General features: G+C 34.9%; 1 protein-coding gene across 3 annotated transcripts in view; it reads right to left on the bottom strand.

The window, feature by feature from the left end:
* Positions 1-16900, bottom strand: part of ART1 (ADP-ribosyltransferase 1) — a 136759-nt gene extending 119859 nt beyond the window's left edge. For 2 of the 3 annotated variants that reach the window (XM_053708813.1, XM_053708816.1), the window contains exon 1: positions 16828-16900. In XM_053708813.1, the coding sequence (XP_053564788.1) occupies positions 16828-16838 (11 nt within the window). In that variant the 5' untranslated portion in view covers positions 16839-16900. The remainder of the gene's footprint in view (positions 1-16827) is intronic. The other variant, XM_053708815.1, reaches the window with a different exon arrangement.
* Positions 16901-17360: the final 460 nt, after the last annotated feature.

Here is a 17360-nt window from a genome sequence, read left to right as displayed (position 1 = left end):
CATTTCTAGCACCTGCTGCATAGACCCTAACTCTTGTTCCTCCCTTGTAGCATAGAGCTCCTGAACTCTAACTCCTACTACGTAAACCCTAACCCATGCTCCTGACCTCTTACAGATGCTCCTGAAATCTATCACCTGCTGCATAGACCCTAACTCATGCTCCTGACCTCTTACAGATGCTCCTGATCTCTAAACTCTGCTACGTAAACCCTAACTCAGTGCTCCTGACCTCTTAACAGATTGCTCCTGAAAATCTATCACCTGCTGCATAGACCCAAACTCCTGGTCTTGACTCTTACAGGATGCTCCTGATCTCTAACCCCTTCTGCGTAAACCCTAACTGATGCTCCTCACCTCTTACAGATGCTCCTGAAATTTATCACCTGCTACTAAACCCTAACTCATGCTTCTGAACTCTTACAGATGCTCCTGAAATATATCACCTGCTACGTAAAATTCTAACTCATGCTTCTGAACTCTTAAAGATGCTCCCTGAAATCTAACACCCTGCCTGCATAGACCCCTAACTCTTGTTCCTCACTTGAAGCATCAGCTCCTGAACTTCTAACCCCTGCTACATCAACCCTAACCCATGCTTCCTGATTTCTTACAGATGCTCCTGAAATCTATCACCTGCTGCATAGGACCCTAACTCATGCTCCTGACTTCTTACAGATGCTCCTGAGTCTCTAAACCCCTGCTACGTAAACCCTAAGCTCATGCTCCTGACCTGTTACAGATGTTCCTGAATCTATCACCTGCTGCATAGACCCAAACTCATGCTCCTGACCTCTTACAGATGCTCCTGATCTCTAACCCATGCTACATTAACCCTAACTAATGCTCCTTACCATCTTACAGATGCTCCTGAAATCTATCACTTGCTGCAGTAGACCCTAATTCATGCTCCTGGCCTCTTACAGATGCTCCTGATTTCAAACCCCTGATACGTAAACCCTAACTCATGCTCTGACCTCTTACAGATGCTCCTGAAATCTATCACCTGCTGCATAGACCCTAACTCTTGTTCCTCACTTGTAAATCAGCTCCTGAACTCTAACCCATGCTACATAACCCCTAAGTCATGCTCCTGACCTCTTACAGATGCTCCTGAAATCTATCACCTGCTGCATAGACCCTAACTCATGCTCCTGACCTCTTACAGATGCTCCTGATCCCTAACCCCTGCTACGTAAACCCAACTCATGCTTCTGAACTCATACAGATGCTCCTGAAATCTATCACCTGCTGCATAGACCCTAAACTCATGCTCCTGACCTCTTACAGGATGCTCCTGATCCCTAACCCCTGCTACGTAAACCCTAACTCATGCTTCTGACCTCTTACAGTGCTCCTGAAATCTATCACCTGCTGCATAGATCCTAACTCCTGGTCCTGACCTCTTACAGATGCTCCTGATCTCTAACACACCAGCTGCGTAAAGCCCTAACTTATGCTTCTGAACTCTTACAGATGCTCCTGAAATCTATCACCTGCTGCATAGACCCTAACTTAGGCTCCTGACCTCTTACAGATGCTCCTGATCTCTAACCCCTGCTACGTAAACCCTAACTTATGCTTCTGACCTCTTACAGATGCTCCTGATCTCTAACCCCTGCTACGTAAACCCTAACTCATGCTTCTGAGCTCTCCTGGTCCTGACCTGTCACTCTTTCTCCTGACTCCTCACTCCTGACTCCTCACTCCTGTTCTTGGCTCCTAATACATGCTTTTGAGCTATAACTCCTGCTCCTGAATCCTAACACCTGCACCTAACCCATAACTCCTCTCTTGACTCCTAATTCCTGCTCATTGGCCTATAATTCCTGAGCCTCACTCATTCTCCTAAATCCTAGCTCCTGCTACTAACCCATAACTACTGCTCATGATCCATAAGTCATGCTTTTGACCTTTAATTTATCACTCTGACCCTTACTTCTGCTACTGACACACTGACTGTACAATAAATGTGATGTTTATATATATATGTGTGTGTGTGTGTGTGTAATACCTTATTTTAATATGTTTTACATGAGTTTTATTATACTTTTATACTAGCTCTAAACACTTTACTCCAGGACTTTTTTCTAGCGCTGTTATGTGTTGTGCTTGTGCAACACAACTTTCAACTTGTAATATTGAGCGATGTTTAGTGTGGGGTGCAATAACCATTGAAAGTATAGGGGGTAGGGGATCGCTAAAGGAATGTCAGGCCGCACTAAAAAATTTTGGGTTCTTCTGTTTTAACCCAGGACTTGTAATAACCAGATTGTACTAATCCTAGCAACGTATAGCATTATTGATAGCGCCCCCCTGAGTTATCAATAGCGCTCCACTTCTAATCTAGGCCTATGGAAGTATAATATATTATATACTCCCAGCACTACAGGAATACAATGGACACTTTACAAATGAATTAATAATATATTATTATGCTGCATAAAAAAGTCTGTTATGAACACTGTGGCCGCTTCCTGAAGCTGCTTGCAAGGGACAGTAAACGCAACTTCAGAAGAACCTCTTCATTTAGCAATAACAGGGTTAACAGAATACAAATAATGCTGGACAAGCACAGAGCCTATTTTCATTGTGTCCAGTGAAACTAGTAAACCCTGGAATTACCTGTAGCTTTATGGCTGAGGGGTGTATCGCGTCAGCATTGTGAGAAGTATTGGCGCCGACCCTTGCAGAATGGCTAAGGAAAAGGGCTGATCCAGAAATTGCGGTGAGGTTGTGAGCTCACTAGAGTGCAGATTCCTGCGCACGGGAGAGTGAATGCGACATTCCATTCATGCCGTTGCTGTACAGTTATCTGCTTGTAGCCTGCCCTGCTGTTTCACTGGAAATAAACCTTCATTTTTACTAGTCCTTTACTGTACTTAACAACCCCTAGAGAGTGAAGTGTGAGGCACCTGAGTAAACCGTATTTACTATACCCTACAATCCCTATTCTGAGATATGCTAGATTACAAGTGGCGCGCTATTTAGTTGCTGCCGCTAGAGGGGTAAAACATGGCTAGAATTAATTGCTAACCCGCACACGCAAGTGAAAATCTAACGCATGCTAAATATCGTTGTGTGCTAACCCTACAAGAAGTTATTACATTCACATTACAATGTTCTTCATATATAGGAAATTGTTTTTTTATTGTAAGTACATATATCTATATATCTCTATATATGCCTATACTTTGTTTTTCTATTACTATTGAAATATAGGTATAGATTTATAATTTACATTAACATTATCAACACACACATATAATATATATATATATATATATATATATATTAATATACATACACTGTATATATAAATATATATATATATATATATATATATAACATACATACAGTATATATATATATATATATATATATATACAGTATATACAGTATATACAGTATATATATTTAACAATACAAAATACATCATACATATTAATATTTTTTATTGTAAGTGCATAGTTTCTATATATATCTATATACAGTATACCTATACTTGTTTTTCCATACCTATTGATATAAAGGTATAGATATACATTTTACATTAACAGACGGCTAGATTACGAGTTTTGCGTTAGTGTGAAAAAGCAGCGTTAGGGCTCTTTTTCACTACCACTCGGTATTACGAGTCTTGCAGGTTTAGGCTGTAGCCGCACACTTTTTTGGCCTTCACACAATATAACTACCGCAGCTTTCAAAAAGTCCTTTTTCAATGGGACTTCCATAACCCGGTATTACGGGGTTTGCCTGTCCGCCCAAAAAGTGAGCAGATACAGCCCAAAACCACAAGATCCGTACCGTAAACTGAAAAGTCAGTAGTTATGGCTTTTAACGTTACAAAGCTGTACCGTAAAACTCATAACTAAAGTGCTAAAAAGTACACTAACACCCATAAACTACCTATTAACCCCCTAAACCGAGGCCCTCCAGCATCGCAATACACTAAAATACAGATATTAACCCCTAATCTCCGCTCCCCGACATCACCGCCACTATAATAAACATATTAACCCCTAACCGCCGTAATCCCACATCGCAAACACTAGTTAAATATTATTAACCCCTAATCTGCTGTCCCTAACATTGCCGCAAACTACATTTCTGTTATTAACCCCTAATCTGCTGTCCCCCAAAATTTTGCCGCCACTAGTACTGTCAAGGTATATGTAAGGTTAATAAATATATATATTTTTTTTTAATCATATATTTTAAGGCTATGCAATACAATTATATTATTCAGATGTTGGGGCTGGGTTAGTAGAAAAAGATTAATTTCATTCAGAAAGACTGACTTCAATCATGTTTAGGTTCTCCCCCACTTTTTCAATTACAACAGGAAACTCATAAAGATTACTTTAAAAGAGACATCCCTAGCTAAAGTGTGAACATGAAGCCATACCAAATTGTAAATTAAAACTTCCTCCTGACAATGGAACATTTGGTCTTACCCAATTTAAAACAATAATTTTAAAAGGAAAACATCTGAAATAGCTGGATATGCATAGTACTTACAGAAATCCCCTTTGATTATTTAGAATAAATGATCTGTGGTTTTGGGTGGAGGAATGTGCTCGGGAGCCCTCTGGAATTTGTCACCTAAATCTTTGTTGATTCAAAGTAAGACATGTGCTGCTGACACACAGCTGGGGGGGGGGGGAAGGTGACTCAAATAGAATTAAATACATTTTGCAAAGGGAACAATGCCAGTTTTCCAGGTATGTTTAAAATAATTCAAATAACACCATATATGTATATATAACATGCTTTCCTGGTTTTCCAGTTGGAACTAAGATGATTGACACACACAGGACGATACATTGGGATGAATAAGTCATATCATATGCATGTGAAATAAAATGTTTATAAAGTTTTAAATCATCTCTTGAAATATAGTGAGATGGATATATGGCAGGTTACTTTGATATGATAGGGACTATGAAATATTGACATCTGATATTGAAAATATAAATTTTCTGTTAGGGCTAACAAGAAAATATGAAATGCCTAAGAGAAATTTACGAATGCAATAAAATTATAATGTTTTAGAGGAAAAACTTGATAGTTAGCAATATAAATTATTCAAATATAAATAATGTTAGACCACATGTTTCATATCAAAATGACCAGTTAGAGGCAATGTGATCCTACCCATCTGGGATGTGATATTGGGCGAACATTATTAGTATATGAGGGAATTATGGCTAGTTTATTACACATTTTAAGAAAGATTTTAAATGTTCAGAGAGTGTTTAAATGTATTGCTATGTTGTATATCTGCTGCCACCTAAGGGCCGATACCGGTATAGCAGTTAAGGATTAGCTGTTCAAAAAAAATAATAATATATGTTTCTGTGGTGACCAAGGGCCAATCCAAATAGACATCCCACCTAAACCAATGGGATGGTCAGATCTCGTAGGGCCACTCCCATGGTTCATAAATGAGTGAAAACTTATTTAAGTGAATGCAGGAAAGAGGAAAGGACAGACAGATTTTGCTGAATTGAATGATCCACTGCTGGGCATCAAAATACATTAATTATGAGCAAGCTGATCTACCTTTTTTCTCAGTGATTGCAAAAATTGACATATATTTTCTGAGATGAAACCAGGAATCTTTGGTAAATGAACTATCAATTTTGGTCATTGCGGTAACGTATATATATAAAAAAAGAAAGAGGGTTGCAATTAATATTTTAACACATATATATGCATAATAGCTGTAGTTTAAAGTATAGTGGAAAAACTTAAAGGGAACAGTTTCAGTATTGTAGTTTATATTCAGTCTGTATATTGTTAAATACATATCCTTGATGCTAAATTGTTTTATCTATACAACTATAGAGTGATAACTCAGAATTTGGTCTTTACATAAATAATATATACAATTTCTGATGTTTAATAGAAGTATAGATTATCCTATTGTTTGAATTAGCACTGTTAGAATTGTGTTGCTTGGGTATATGAGCTGTTAAAGATTTTTGAACCTCATTGTATTAAACAGGGTAAAATTAAACTGTAAGTCATATTGCTGAATGTTTGTAGCTGCTATTTTAGTCTCATTGTAATATTTTGAATGCAGCTCTGAATGAAAGGCTGGTTTTTAAAGTAAATTTGCATGAGCTTTGCATAGCATATTTTAAATAGTTTTTGTTTTAACGCATATAATATTGACTTCATATTCTAATTATTACAAATATTTATGTATCAACATGTTCATAGTTATTTACTAATAATAAAGAATTCAGATATTTATATTAATTTTGTTGTCTAGTAGAAGTATATTGATTGTGGGTTCAGTCTAAAGAAAGATTGTTAAATATATTCCCTACCATACTACTCCACATATGTTTGGAGAATACTGCTAAGATTTTTATAAATATACTGACAATACTAAAGTTATTAAACTCTAAACCTAAACATAAGTCTAACCCTAACCCTAACACCCACTAACTTTAACATAATTTAAATTATTCAAAATAAAAATTACAATTACTACCTAAATTATTTCTATTTAAAAATAAATACTTACCTGTAAAATAAACCCTAAGTAGCTACAATATAACTAATAGCTACATTGTAGCTATCTTAGGGTTTATTTTTATTTCACAGGCAAGTTTGTATTTATTTTAACTAGATATACTAGTTACTAAATAGTTATTAACTATTTACTAGCTACCTAGTTAAAATAAATACAAATTTACCTGTAAAATAAAAACTAACCTGTCTTACACTGACACCTAACATTACCACTACAATTAAATAAATTAAATTAATGAAATACAATTACCTAAATTACAAAAAACAAAACAAACAAACACTAAATAACACAAAATAAAAAAAGAATAATCAGATATTAAAACTAATTACACCTAATCTAATAGCCCTATCAAAATAAAAAAAGACCACCCCAAAATAAAAAACCCTAGCCTAAACTAAATAACCAATAGCCCTTAAAAGGCCTTTTTAGGGGCATTGCCCCAAAGAAATCAGCTCTTTTACCTGTAAAAAAAAAATACAAACAACCCCCCAACAGTAAAACCCACCACCCACACAACCAGCCCCCCGAATAAAATCCTAACTAAAAAAACCTAAGCTCCCATTGCCCTGAAGAGGGCATTTGGATGGGCATTGACCTTAAAGGGGCATTTAGCTCTTTTCAATTGCCCAAACCCCTAATCTAAAACTAAAACCCATCCAATAAACCCTTAAAAAAACCTAACACTAACCCCCGAAGGTCCACTTACCAGTTTTGAAGACTGGACAACCATCCTCAACGAAGCCGGGAGAAGTCTACATCCAAGCTGGCAGAAGTGATCTCCAGACGGGCAGAAGTCTTCATCCAGACGGCATCTTCTATCTTCATCCATCCGGCACGGAGCGGGTCCATCTTCAAGACATCCGGTGCGGAGCATCCTCTTCAAACAAAAGTCTTCTTCCCGAATGAAGGTACCTTTAAGTGACGTCATCCAAGATGGCGTCCCTGGAATTCCAATTGGCTGATAGAATTCTATCAGCTAATCGGAATTAAAAGTGAAAAAATCCTATTGGCTGATGCAATCAGCCAATAGGATTGAGCTTCAATTCCTATTGGCTGATCCAATCAGCCAATAGGATTGAGCTTGCATTCTATTGGCTGTTCCAATCAGCAAATAGAATGCGAGCTCAATCCTATTGGCTGATTGCATCAGGCAATAAGATTTTTTGAACGATAGATAATGGAATTTATTGAACTATATCAACCCTGTACCAGATTAAAAGCCTCCCTAATTGTGGAATCTCTCACTAATAATTCCACAGCTTACAATATGTAGATTTGGTTTGTAGGGGGCGCCAGAGGCAATCAGGTAGTCAGAAATTAACTATGTGAATGAATAAATCGCTCACTTTATCTTTATAGATTTGATGGTGCAATAATAGTGCAATTATATAAAAAATTTGTCAAATACTCAATTGACGTGTGAAAAATAATGAAATAGTGAAAAAATATATTCAAACTTTAAATTTAAAAATTAAAAGAGGAATAATTATAGTTTCTTATGTTATTACTCTGTCCATCTTTGGTACGTTTTATCTTGATAATTCTCTCTATGATATTCATCTCTACCCCTTTTGGTGCCATCTGTCATTCAGGTAATTGTCATTTCTTCATAAACTATTCTCTCCACTATTCTTATTATTACCATAAGTATTAAAAATATAATTCTTTTTCTTATCATTTTTGTCATATTCTTGTTGTTCATATTAATTGTACTCTTTGGTTTTAATATCTCTATTATAATACTATTCCTGGTGTATTTGGCTTATGATTTATATGACTTCTATTATAATCTCTCCATGGTTTCTTTTCTACCCTTGTGGTATCTGTTTGACCTTCTTCCTGAGTTTGTTTTTCTAATCTTTTTTTACTGAAAATAATGGTCTTTAATTGTTTGTTTTTTTCACTACTTGTGCATCTATATGACCTTCTAAATGGTAATCTTCTGGTCTCTTTCAAATTTTTTTCCATTTTGTATACAAAATATCTTTATTTAATTCTTCTAGCCTTAAACTTATTTCTTTTTGTTTGTCTTTATTTATGAAATATTTTTCTTTGATTCCCACGTTTCTTAATGTTTATTTTATATCTTCCCCTATCTCTTGTATAGCCCTTCTTTTCTTGCCTTTGATTATTATTTTAATCAGATCCAGTGATGCATCTTTAAATTTTGTTTAAGATCAAAGGTACAATCTTTTTGAGTCTCAGACCCCCTTGGTATCATTTTTTCATTGACATATTTCTCCATGAACTTAAGTTCAGTTTTTATCTTAAGTTCTTTGGATACTAATTTTTCCAAATTTTCAATTGAAATATATTGTTCTTGTTCATTTTCCCTATTGTTACAATGGTTTGGCGGTAGATTCTTCAATGATAGATAGTAGATTTTTTTCTAGTTTCAAAAAAATCCATTGGATAGAGTAAGAATGAGAGTTTATATAGTTCAACAAGTGCGATAGTATTGTGAAACGATAGATAATGGAATTTGTTGAACTATATCAACCCCTGTACCAGATTAAATGCCTCCCTAACTGGTGGAATCTCTCACTAATAATTCCACATCTACAATATGTAGATGTGGGTTTGTAGGGGCGCCAGAGGTAATCAGGTAGTCGGAAATTAACTATGTAAATGAATAAATCGCTTCACTTACTTTATAGATTGATGGTGCAATAATAGTGCAATTATATAAAAAAATTTGTCAAATACTCAATTAACGTGTGAAAAAATAATGAAATAGTGAAAAAATATATTCAAAAAATTAAAAATGAAAAGGAATAATTAATTGTGCACTAATCAGTGTAAATGTTTCTCAAAAAATCTCATCTAAAAATGATCATCTGAAAAAATATAATTCCAATATATGTGTGTATTCAAGTGAGAATGAATAAATAAACAAATAATCGTGATTAATATAATATTCGGTGTATAATAATAGACCCAATCTGGGTCAGCAAGATAAGTGGACCTATTAATAAATTAGTTAATCCTAGTGTGCCAAATAAAAACTAAAACTATAATATAAATCTTGAGTCAATGCTCGTAAAAACCAATCAATATATTTTAGGAATTAAGACTACTTCAAAAATGCAGGATAAGATATTTAATTCTATTCGAATTCAATTTGATTATAAAAAACACATCTTAAAAAGCATATTAAAAAGATTACACCGGTGTCTACATTCATATAATACTAAACATTAATTAATAACAATGTATCCTAAAACAGTTCATTTAATAATTAATCATACATAAAAAATGTATAAGAAAACGGTAAGGACTCTGAAAAATTATCAGTGAATATTATTTGTATTAGACCAGTCTCTGACCAAACAGTTCAACAGTCTATAACTGTGACGTTTTTCTAGGAGCAAGCACAGACCTCGATATGTGAGACTTTTTCTGAGTCTAGTGCCCCTAATGAGCTCAATCTTCAGGATAGTAGTTACTTTTTAGTGAGTTAGAGTGATTAAATTAGAGAGCTATAATGTTCTGATTTCGCTGTTGCTAAAGTAATTATGTTCACCTTCACCTTAGAATGTTTCTTTCAAGCAGTGGTTTTAATTTTTCAGTCCTTTCTCACGGCGGCGTCCTTTCAGCCGTTACTTTGTTTACTAAACTGGATGTTTTCGATCACGTGGGGCCCAGTGACCAATCAGCGATGTTCAAGAATCTCCGTTGGTGCGCGCATTTTTTGAATAAGACTCTGATATTATATATCTCTGATAGTATATTTCTCGCTCCTCTCGTTCATACACCTAAGTCCCTCCGTAAATGCTGTATATTACGGCAGGTGTTAAGGTGATAACGGTCCTGAGAGCTGAATGGTTCTTTTTTTATATATAATATAATGTGATGTTCTTCTTTTTAGGTTGGACTATAAGGAAGTATCAACGCGTATCGGCTCTTGCAAGCCTTTTTTAAGATATCCCATAGTCCTTTGTGTGCTCTTATATACCATGTTTGTTTAACTCTTCCCATTCTGGTTTGGTCTGTGTCTTTCCATTGGCTCATAATAAACATTTTTATTAATTGTTTCATAATGCTTTTTTGTTGTTGATAGTGCTTATTTTTATCGCTACAATATTTTATATACAAACATCTCTATAATACTGAATTATATATAAATACCTGACTTATATATTTGTTCTTTTGTAAAATTATTTAAAAGCCCCTAGTAAAGCAATTATTCCATATCAATTGTAGGGGAATATTGAACAACTATACAAATCTGTAAATTTAGTGGTCATATTTATTATACCTATAAAAATTTGTACACCCTTACTATATATATATAGTATATTTAAGCAGGAATATCATTCAGTATAATATTTAAGTGAAATGACAATTATGTAGATATTTAGTTTGAAATGTAATCCATCAGTATAATATTTAAGGTGAAATGATAGTTGTGTCTATAATCAACAAAGTTGTTTATACCTGACTTGAGAGGGTAGTTATTATCAACATACTTATATATATATGTGTGCAGCAATCTTTAATTCTAAAATTGAGTTTTTTTGAAATATTATAATACTTCATGTCTAATCCATGTTGTCTATAATCTATTATAAATACAATAAAACCTGGAGAAAATATTAAAGTATCCATAATCATATATTAGCTTATTTTATTTTTTATTATTTTAGAGATTGCATTAGATTATTCAAATCAGACTATTTAGGTCAAGTTCACTATTCAGACCTTTCGGTGAAAGGGTTCCAAAAATGTATATAAATTCAGCTTCTTTTTTCAACAAATTTTGTTCCATATTTCCTCTTCTATTATCAATCTTTATTTTACATATCCCCCAATATTTAAATGTGTCCACCTTACTATTGTGTTTCTCCTTGAAATGTCTGTAAAGAGTAGTGTCTTCTCTTTTATGTTCTACTGTGTAGCTAGTAAGTGTTCTCTAATGCGGTCTCTCAGTTTATGACTCGTTTGTCAAAGTATCTTAGATTACATCCACATTGTATCATATAAATAATATTTTTATCTGTGCATTTAATTATCTCCTGGATTGTGGTAGTCTTCCCATTTATTTCAGATGTAATACTTTTTATTTTATCACTAAATTTGCAAGATTTGCAACTGTAACATGGAAATATCCTTTTACTTTAGATCCTACTAAATCTCCAATTACACTTTTATTCTTCTTTGTATGATATTCACTGGGTGCTAGTATACTTTTGAAATTTCTGGCCTTTTTGTAAATGAATCTTGGTTTCTCCTCCAGAGCATTACCTATAATTGGATCTTTCAACAATAGATGCCAGTGTTTATTAACTATTCTTTTAACCCTTAATGACGGACCATTTTTAAATTTTCTTACCCTTAATGACAATGGCTATTTTTACACTTTCTGCAGTGTTTGTGTTTAGCTGTAATTTTCCTCTTACTCATTTACTGTACCCACACATATTATATACCGTTTTTCTCGCCATTAAATGGACTTTCTAAAGATACCATTATTTTCATCATATCTTATAATTTACTAAAAAAAAAAAGATAAAATATGAGGAAAAAATGGAAAAAAACACACTTTTTCTAACTTTGACCCCCAAAATCTGTTACACACCTACAACCACCAAAAAACACCCATGCTAAATAGTTTCTAAATTTTGTCCTAAGTTTAGAAATACCCAATGTTTACACATTCTTTGCTTTTTTTGCAAGTTATAGGGCAATAAATACAAGTAGCACTTTGCTATTTCCAAACCACTTTTTTCAAAATTAGCGCTAGTTACATTGGAACCCTGATAATCTGTCAGGAATACCTGAATATCCCTTGACATGTATATTTTTTTTAGAAGAAAACCCAAAGTATTGATCTAGGCCATTTTGGTATATTCAGAAATTGTTGTAAAAGCTTCTCTGGGATCCACTTTGTCAGAAATAGCAGACTTATATGGCTTTGGCATTGCTTTTTGGTAATTAGAAGGCCGCTAAATGCTGCTGCGCACCACACGTGAATTATGCCCAGCAGTGAAGGGGTTAAATTAGGTAGCTTGTAGGGAGCTTGCAGGGTTAATTTTAGAGATCAGCCTCCCACCTGACACATCCCCCCCCCTGATCCCTCCCAAACAGCTCTCTTCCCTCCCCCACCCCCCAAATGTTACCGCCATCTTAAGTACAGGCAGAAAGTCTGCCAGTACTAAATAAGAGGTTGTTTTTTTTTTAATAAAAATAATAAAATCTTTTAGCTGGGATGGACCCCTGCCTTAGCCCCAACCTCCCTGATCCCCCCTCCAGCTCTCTAACCCTCTCCCCTACCTAATTACCGCCATCTTGGGTACTGGCAGCTGTCTGCCAGTACCCACTTTGGCCCCCCAAAAACAAAGTATTTTTATTTATTTTTAATTAACTCTTCTGTAGTGTAGCAGCCCCTCCACAAGAGTCACAGAGTGGCTCTCTCTGCATCGGAGGCTTGTAAAGGGGTATTGCAGGATTCCTCCATATTGAGGCATCACTGCAATGCCCTCAGAGCTGCTGGAAGCGATTGTGATTCACTTCCAGCACTCCTGTTAGACAACTGACGTACCAGGTAACGTCCATTGTCATTAACTGTTTTTGCATGACGACCTGGTACGTCAGTTGTCATTAAGGGGTTAAACATCTTATGTTGTGTTGAATAATTTGTGATAAAGGGTATTTGCAATTTTTTATCCATAGGAAACAATTGCCTAGATTACGAGTTTTGCGCTATATAGGGTGTGCAACAAACACAACAAAAGTTGCGTTATTTCAGCCTCCATAGCGCTGCAATTACAAGTTTCTGAAAAGCCTCCTTGTGCGTGCGATATGGTGTCGATAAGCTCCATACTGCACAAAAATCCAAGGATGAGAAATACATGCTCGTGCACGCTTTCCCCATAGACATCAATGGGGAGAGAGTGTTAGAAAAAAAACTAACACCTGAAGTGCGGAATGGCGAATGCCGTAACGCAACCCCATTGATGTCTATGGGGGAAAAATAGTTACGTTTAAACCTAGCATCCTAACATAAACCCTAAGTCTAAACACCCTTATCCGCCGCCTCCAACATTGCCGACACCTAATAAAGTTATTAACCCCTAATCTGCTGCTCCCGACATTGCTGCCACTAATTTAAGTTATTAACCCCTATTCCGTCGCTCCCCAACATTACCGCCACTAATAAAAGTTATTAACCCCTAAACTTCTGACCTCCCACATCACCGCCACTAAATAAATCTATTAACCCCTAAACCGCCAGCCCCCCACATCGCAAAAAAATAAATTAAACTATTAACCACTAAACCTAACAACCCCCTAACTTTATATTAAAATTACAATATCCCTATCTTAAAATAAATAAAAACTTACTTGTGAAATTAAAAAACCTAAGTTTAAAACTGACAATTAACCTAACATAACTATTATACTAAACTATTATACTAAAATTAAAATAATTAATAAAAAAATCAATAAAAAAACACATTAAAAAAAACTGAAAAGGGCATTCAGCTCTTTTAAAAAAAGCCCAAACCCTAATCTAAAAAGAAAAACACCCAAAAAAAAGTTAAAAAAACTGACGCTCACACCCGCAGATCCACTCACAGTTTCTGAAGTCCGGACATCCGTCCTCAAACAGGCGGCGAGAAGTCTTTATCCAGGCGATGAGAATTCTTCATAATTGATTCTTGAAATTGAAATCAGCCAATAGGATGAGAGCTACTGAATTCCTATTGGCTGTTATTTTTGATAATTTCGTTTATTATTTTTCCTAATTTATTGTATTTGTATATGTATTTTTTATTTTTTGTAATTTTAGACTTAAATTGTTTTAGTAGTGTTAGGTTTTTTAATGTGTAATTTAGTTATTTTAATGGTAGTTATTTTAATTTTAGTATAATAGTTTAGGTTAATTGTTAGTTTAAACTTAGGTTTTTTAATTTCATGTTTTTTATTTAGTTTTAAGATAGGGATATTATAATTTTAATTTAAAGTTAAGGGTGATAGGTTAGGGGTTAATAGTTTATTTTTTTAGCGGCGATGTGGGGGGCTGGCGGTTTCAGGCCAATAGGTTTATTTAGTAGTGATGATGTGGGGGGCTGGTGGTTTAGGGTTTAATAGGTTTAGTTAGTGGCGGCGGTGTCAGGGAGCGGCGGAATAGGGGTTATAACTTTATTATAGAGGAGGGGATGTGGGTGGGTGGCAGATTAGGGGTTAATACGTTTTAAATATTGTTTGCGATGTGGGAGGGCCTTGGTTTAGGGGTTAATAGGTAGTTTATGGTGTTAGTATACTTTGTAAAATTTTAGTTATGAGTTTGTGAAGCATTTTTGTTACACAAAATCCATAACTACTGGTTTCAGATGGCGGTATGGATCGGTGTCGGTATAAGCTGTAAGTATTTTAGCCTGTAATACTGGCGCTATGGAAATCCCACGCAAAAACGTAATTTTTTTGAGTGCGGGATTGACGTTGCGTTACAGGCTAAAATGCTTGCGGTATAGCTATACCAACACGACTCGTAATGACTGCGTTACTGTTTTTACTCTGAAATGGCCATTTCTTCAAAGTTAAAACCGTAAAGCAAAACTTGTAATCTAGCCGAATATGAGGTATGGTATGCACATAAATAGTCTCAGGAACCAATCGATGTTCGGAGGGGAACAGATGATTAAAAAGTCCCAATAGTTTCTGTTCAGCTAAGATCAATCTGTCATGCTAGGTAGATGTCTAATAAATCCTGGACACGTACACGTACACAAGCGTGTATGTGATGAAAGCAAGCACCAACAAGTGCCTCGTTTAAGGGGATTCCCTTACGCGTTCAAAGGATCAGTGTTATTCCTTCTCCTCAGAGGGATTGTTGTAATTACTGTTATTAAAGTCACAGTATTACACTCGTTTTTTTTATTTTTACTTCTTATCTACTATGACCGCCCTTTCGTCTAATGGGAGGATATAAGGGGAACTAGCCCTGCGCATCACCACGGATCGCTAACAGCATCTTCTGGAGGGGTATAAGAAGACTCTCACTGCCATAAAAGAACTTTCACACTGGATGTCTCTCCTCACAGATGCAGCAACTTAGCTCATTAGATTTCTCTGGTAAGCGGAACACCTCCCCTGTATTCACTACACGGATTTGATGAACTTATTTCTATTCTGTATATATTAGATGGAATATATTGATTTTGTATAGATCTTTTAAGCGCTGTTTCACCATTTGTTGTATATATATATATATATATATATATATATATATATATATGGCAATTTTAATGTAAAATATGAATCTATACCTACAGTATATAATAGCCCTTTGCAGTTACATTCCCATATACCATTTACCTTTGAATCCTTTAAAAAAAATAAAAAATAATAGTAATATTTATACAACTAATTTTATCAGATAGTGTTTTATAAGTTAACAATTTATTTTAATGTATTTACATTGTGCTTGGTGCAATTTTTTATTTTATCCCTAACCCTTTATGCAAGGACTTCAATCATGCGTTAAATTCGATTGCACTCAAGCAAACGCGATTACTATCAACTTGTTAATACACGTGCAAATTAGCGCACCAGCAATATTCTTATATTACTCGAGCACCACTTGTAATCTAGCCCATAATATACTTATATCCTTCTGATAAGAATTGTGAGGAAATTCTATAGAATATATGGACAATTTCTATTATTTCTTATATGATATAAAAGCATACATTGTACTGTACACAGTTACATCATTCAGTGGTATTCTTAATAAACTATCAGTATATTCTGTAGTGGGATAATTGTATATACATGAAATAAACTGATAGATATGCAGTATTGGAATATACATTATACCATGGAAACATAAAAAATAAAAATTCAACAGATCTGCAGTTTCACAGCCTGTTTTTTTTAAAAACCCTATATGTATATGCCATATTTTCATATATTCTATATAAAAACAGTTAAGAAAATGATAAAGTATTCTTGTAAACATTACCCTTTGGTTACATATCAATGCATTGCAGCCCTCGGTGCCAGTTAAGGGGTTTACTGACCATAAGATCTATTTATATATCACATCTAAGTGAAATGTTGGTGCTGTGGATCCTTCAGTCTTCAGATCTACACAAGTATCTGTCTCTGTCTGTTTACAGCCGGCACAAGCAAAGTCCTGCAGTAAAGTCCCGAACATAATTTCCAGTGTTGCTGCCTCACAGCACAGAGGACCTTATTCTGCTTATTATTTATATTCTATTATTTATATTATTTATATTCTAACCTATAGTATATAATCAGTTAAAGTCTTATTTTACCTTTTCCCCATCAGACTTGTGGCTGCAGCTGTGAGTGACCCTCTGCACCCGCAGACAGATATTTACTTGGCAGGTGGTTGGGATATTTTGGAAGACATGAAGCTTGGTCTTATTATAGAATCTCACATGGAGAGAGATCTGGGGACGTGCCAGGCACTGGGGAACTGTAGTATAAATGTCACCCCTGTTTATTAAAGATTCCTTGTTAAAGTTACTTCATTGTTATAGTGAAAAAATGTCCCTACATCTCAGCGAACATTAATGCTATATGACAAAGCTGTTGTAAAATACTAAGGAACGTTTTTTTAGAATTACCTGGAAACAGAAGCATTTTTGGCTTAGACCTGTGCCTAGGGCAGCAGTATCTAGGGAGGGCAGGATATATATTATTTTTTTTATGTGTATATTTTTATTTTGTTTTTGTTTTTTTTTAAATATATTTTTTTTATTGAAGTCATAACCGAAACAACCAAGGTTATGCCCCAAGGCATTTACAGAAAAGTGCAATTACAACATTATTAGATAAGTGTTAC

The sequence above is a fragment of the Bombina bombina genome, chromosome 3, assembly GCF_027579735.1.
Source record: "Bombina bombina isolate aBomBom1 chromosome 3, aBomBom1.pri, whole genome shotgun sequence".
NCBI lineage: Eukaryota > Metazoa > Chordata > Amphibia > Anura > Bombinatoridae > Bombina > Bombina bombina.
Note: the sequence above shows the minus strand (reverse complement) of the source record. Positions and strands in the feature narration are given on the sequence as shown.